Genomic DNA, 5655 nt, shown 5'->3' with positions numbered 1-5655 from the left:
GGCTATCACCTATTGAAATTATCACCGTAAAGAAGGTAAATATGGAAAGAAGCTGGGGGAAATATAATGATTTATTGGAAGAGAGAGAAGGGATACTTAAACTGAAGAAATATGAAGACATTAAACATCATCTAACAGGATGGATACAGTACCATCAGGTACATAGTAAGTTTAATAAGGATATGAGGCAAAAAGGCTTTTTAAACGAACCCTCTTTATTGGAAACACACCTACTAAAAAGCGATAATAAAATAATCTCTAAAATGTATAATGTTCTGCTCGAGTGGGAAGTCAAAGACGAAATGGTAAAAGAGACAATGATTAATTGGGCAATGGATTTAGGGAAGACCATACAGTTAAAATCGTGGGGAAAACTCTGGAAGGAAGGGTGGAGGTTCACAGCTTCAGAGGGAATAAAAGAAAACATGATCAATATGTTTTATAAATGGTACCTTACACCTGTTAAAATCCATAAGATATATAAAACCAAAGATAATTTATGTTGGAGATGTAGGAAAGAAACAGGGACGTTCATTCATATGTGGTGGCACTGTGGTAAAATTAAAAAAATTTGGACACAAATTTTTGAAGAAATTAAGAAGATTTTGAAATACAACATTAAAAGAAATCCGGAAGCCTTTTTAATAGGTATATTAGATGATGGAGTAAAAAAGGAAGATGGAAATTTGTTTCTGTACGCAGTAGCGGCTGCAAGAATTTGATTGCATCTTACTGGAAGACACAAGAAGTACCTAGTATACAGGAATGGCAAGAAAAATTATTTAGCTTCCTGGATTTGGCAAGATTAACAGAAGTGATAAGAGGTGGTAGTAATAAAAAATTTAATCAAAGATGGGAGAAATTTGGAATATATATGAAAAACCAGTGCCCGAATATAAAAACTTGGATCCATTTCTAACATTCTGTATTGGTAAAAAAGGGAAGGAAAGACAAAAAGTCGATAAATTCACATGAATTTTGGTTAAATGATTGGAAAACGCAGTAACGAGTAAATTAAGCAACCCAGGAGGAGGGCAGGCGGAAGCCTAAGTCAAGTTTACAACTAGGTATCATGATTTATGATTAACTTGGATCGGTTATGATTTATTTATTTAAGTAATGAATTTTGATATTTTTTTAATAGATAGCATGATTGAATGAATGAATATGTACGATTTGTTTTGTTCAAATTTCTTTTTGATGTATTATGGTTATGTGTGTGTGTGATGTTTGTTTTGTTGTGTATTGTTTTTAATGTATGAATGTTACAATTCTCAATAAAGATTTATTAAAAAAAAAAAACAATCTATGGTTACAGGTTACGACTGAGAGACCTTAACCATGATTCCTGGTTTGGATGACATACTGAGCCAAAGCACGTCCTGCGGTGAGCTAAGAAGTCCAGGGAGGAGGAAAACGAGTGTGACTTCCTCACTGGCAACCAGCATGTTCATGGAGTCATGGTATGCCCTGCTCAGGCTTACTGTGGTGCGCAAAGCAGGCCTCTGTCACTATTGTGCTAAGCACAACTACTCAACTAATATTTACATTTCTGAAAGTGAGCTTCAGATGTTTTGGACTCCCATCAGCCATAGCCAGCATGGTTGGTGGGCACAGATGGTTCGAGCTGTGAGACCAACAACCTCCAGAGCGCACCAGGTTGGGAGAGGTTGTGCAAAGGACATTCCTGCTGAATCACACAAACGTCCTGCCTCCCCCTTCTAATGGTGGCTAGAAGCAGAAGCAGAAGGTCAGAAGAACTTTGCAACTATAATGGGCCACGCTGAATGTCCGATACGTGCATGTCCACTGGTGCATAATTAAGTCTTTCCTTATAATCATTTCCTAGCTTCACAAAAGTCCTCACAAATTTATATTGTATAAACTGCAGAAGCTGGGAAAGCATCGAACACCTCAACCTCTAAAAGCAGCGTTTCCCAAACTTGGGTCTCCAGCTATTGTTGGACTACAACTCCCATCATCCCTAGCTAGCAAGGACCAGTGACTGGGGATGACGGGAGTTGTAGTCCAACAACAGCTGGAGAACCACATTTGGGAAAAGACATTTTGTAGACTTGGAAGGTGCTTACAGATTTTGTTCCTGGCTCTTGACAGTAGTTCTTGGTTCGGGGGGGGAGGCGGGGGGGCGGGACACACAGCCTAAAATCTGGCCACCCCTGCTCTGCTGGGGAGCAAACAGGCTTGAAGCAACAGGGCTTTAAGACAGGATGGAATCACTGGCACAGAAATGAAGTCTCTCTTGTTATTTCCTGCCAAAAGGAAACCATTTCCTGGGGCGATACACCATGTGCGGCAATCAAGTGCTTGAACTTGCAAACATCAAAGCCGATTCTGTTCAAGTAGAAGAGTTCTTTATCTTCTGCAATGGAGATGTTCACACCAAGTATATTTAAACAGATCCCAACATAGACGTCTTCAAACTTTATAGGCTTAACATGACCCATCATTTTATAAACCTTCACAGCCAGTCTGGTGTCGAAGACATAACCAAGTCCACTGAGGTATGGAGGATAACTCCTAAAGGGATATTCCGTGTAAGAAATATAGACTTTCTTATAAAATCCTCTGTAAGAGAAGTTATCCACTATAGGGTAGCCAGTAATGAAGTTTTCTGAGGCATTCAAATTCAGAAGGAATTTCACTAAGTTGCCCGTGTTGATGAAAACATCTGAATCTGCCTTCATAACATATTTAGCACTGGAACAAAACTCCGCCACCCATCTGAAAGCCATGATGGTTTTCAAGGAAAGGTTGTTGTAAGTGTCAAGGAAGTCTTGTTGGATGATGTCACCATAAAGAATGCTTTCATCTTCTATAGATAATCTTGCGAAGTCGTCGCTTTCTGCTCCTTTGCCCAACAGAAACAGTGTCAACACCTTGTTCCCCCACCAGGATCTTTGAGACCCCCAGGATACTCGAATGGCCTGCCTTACTTGCACATCCGCAGGCCGTGACGTCACCAAGACGACGAGGAACGGATTGTTGTCTTCACATTTCGATCGCTCGCGTATCGTAAAGAGGAAGTCCTGCTTATGGATGGGCTCGTAGTCATAGAAATACATCCAGTTGTTATATTCTGCCACATTGTGGGAGGGGACGACCATGTACCATGCTGTGAATATGACTGAGGTTAGAGACAGGACAAAGAAAACACTTCTCAAGGATGGCAAAGGCATTGGTTCTTGGATTCGAAGAAAGAGAAGCGGGAGTTTTTGATTGCGTTTCCTGGGCAATAAACACTTTGCTGAAAAAGGAAAAACCGGTGAAGAAGAAAATTACTATGTGGAGAGCACAGGCGTTCGCATTCTGCATACCTGAACCTTCATACCAGAAGTGATGCTATCAAAGGAAAACAGTTGCTCTCCATTTGTTTTATGGCTTATTATGAATGCACAAAAAATGCAACTTGGGCAAGTTCACATGTAATTTCTGATGAGTGTGAGCCATGTAAGTGGTGAAGCCTGGCATAAGCACATTTATCCCACTGCACATAAAACAAATGCACACATCACCTCAAGATTCAATAATAAAATTCTGGGACTATAAATGTATCTACAGTGACTGAGTGTATGATGTCTCCATCTTTATCGACTTTCAGGAGAAATGTTAAAACATTCCTGTTTTAAAATTTAAATACCCAGGCCTTTGATGGCTGAAATATACTGGCCACAGCAACCTTGGAATCAGTGAGGGTGCATGATGGTTTTTAGATATGCTAAACAGTTTTAATTGCCTTTAAATGTTTGAGATCTGTTTTTATTTCATTTTAAATTGTATTGTTTTAAAACTTTGATGTTTGCTGCCCTGCAGATCAAAATAGAATCTTTAAGAGTTGGAAGGGACCCAAGGGTCATCTAGTCCAACCCCTTGCAATGCAGAAATCTCAGCTAAAGCATCCATGACAGATGGCCATCCAACCTGTATTTAAAAACCTCCAAGGAAGGAGAGTCTTCTCCCACCTCTCATGGGATTCTGTTCCACTGCTGAACAGCTCTTACTGTCAGAAAGTTTTTTTTTCTGTATGTTTAGTTGGAATCTCCTTTCTTGTAACTTGAAGTCATTGGATCGAGTCCTATCTTCCAGAGCAGGAGAAAACAAGCTTGTTCCATCTTCCATGTGACAGCCCTTGAGAAATACTGTAAAGCTCTTCTTTGACTCATTTTGCACAATATGGGTTTTTGTCTGGGTCTGTGTGCCTTATAGTGCTAATTCCTTTTTTGAAAAAAACAAACAAAAACCAGTGGTTCAAATGCTTTTTCATAAAAACACACACACAATTTTTACGTGAGATAATTACCGGTACAGTAGTTCTAAAGTCTGTGAGACCAAGAAGATCCCCCTCCCTTGGCCACTAGAGGGAACTCTTATTAGCTGAGGTACACCACAGAGACAAATAAATGAAGAAAGCAGAACTAAATATATTGTTCACTGCTTAGCACGTGCAGTGGAACAGAGATGAAAAGGATTTCTTGCAAATTCAAGATTTCAGTGTATTTAGGGAGGTCTTGAGAAACTGAAGAGGGGCACTCACTGGTTGCTCAACCTCTAACAAGGAGTTAGTGCCTTGACTCTGAGAAGAGGGAAACTGTAGCTGTCTGAAGGGGACAGGAGTCTCCTAAAACTCTCACCGTCTTAACAAACTACAGTTCCACTATCTCTCTCTTCCCTCCATTTCTCTGAATGCCTAGTTTCATACACAAAGCATAACAAGGCATCATTATACACTGTGTATTTCTCCGTCCAACCACCAACAGCCAGTAACAGGAGGCGGCGTTGGGGTGGCTTCATTACACAATGTGCTGTAATCCAGCAATGCAAAACAACAAAGGGAAGAGATGAAAACTACAGAGCTGCAACGACTCCGTAACATCTAGTCATAGGATCACAGATTTGTAGAACTGGATTAGCTAGTAAAACCCCCTGCAATGCAGGAACATGCAGCTGTCACATACAGGGATTGAACCTGCAACCTTGGCATTATCAGTATCATGCTCTAACTACTGGTAACTGAGCTATTCTTGCCCTAAGAAACTGAAGTTCGTCCTGACATCCTATGCCCTTTTAAAATGTGGGGGTTGGGAGGGGGTATTGGGTTTTGTTTTTTATTTTCATTATGTATTTTGTGGGTGAAGAAGAAGAAGAAGAAGAAGAAGAAGAAGAGGAGGAGTTTGGATTTGATATCCCGCTTTTCACTACCCGAAGGAGTCTCAAAGCGGCTAACATTCTCCTTTCCCTTCCTCCCCCACAACAAACACTCTGTGGGGTGAGTGGGGCTGAGAGACTTCAGAGAAGTGTGACTAGCCCAAGGTCACCCAGCAGCTGCATGTGGAGGAGCGGAGACGCGAATCCGGTTCCCCAGATTACGAGTCTACCGCTCTTAACCACTACACCACACTGGCTCTCATATTTTGATTTTATTCTGTGAACCGCCCTGAGACCTCTGGGTAATAATAATAATAATAATAATAATAATAAATGGCAGGGATGATAGGAGTTGTGGTACGGCAACATCTGGAGGGCCATAGGTTCCTCATCCCTGGTTCAAGCAGCCTTGATCTAGATCGGGGTTTCCCAAACTTGGGTCTCCAGCTGTTTTTTGGACTACAACTCCCATCATCCCTAGCTAGCAGGACC

At 41.0% G+C, this 5655-nt stretch overlaps 1 protein-coding gene across 1 annotated transcript; it reads right to left on the bottom strand.

The window, feature by feature from the left end:
- Window positions 1–2179: 2179 nt before the first annotated feature.
- On the bottom strand, window positions 2180–3197 carry B3GALNT1 (beta-1,3-N-acetylgalactosaminyltransferase 1 (globoside blood group)). Its single transcript, XM_033150574.1, has one exon. It carries the CDS (start codon window positions 3195–3197, stop codon window positions 2235–2237), a length of 963 nt encoding a protein of 320 aa, XP_033006465.1. The 3' UTR covers window positions 2180–2234.
- Window positions 3198–5655: the final 2458 nt, after the last annotated feature.

This window comes from Lacerta agilis, chromosome 5 (genome assembly GCF_009819535.1).
Source record: "Lacerta agilis isolate rLacAgi1 chromosome 5, rLacAgi1.pri, whole genome shotgun sequence".
NCBI classification, from domain to species: domain Eukaryota; kingdom Metazoa; phylum Chordata; class Lepidosauria; order Squamata; family Lacertidae; genus Lacerta; species Lacerta agilis.
Note: the sequence above shows the minus strand (reverse complement) of the source record. Positions and strands in the feature narration are given on the sequence as shown.

Bases quoted from the DNA above. Each gene is read 5' to 3' on its own strand.
- B3GALNT1 (XM_033150574.1), bottom strand. From the start codon at position 3,197: ATGCCTTTGCCATCCTTGAGAAGTGTTTTCTTTGTCCTGTCTCTAACC.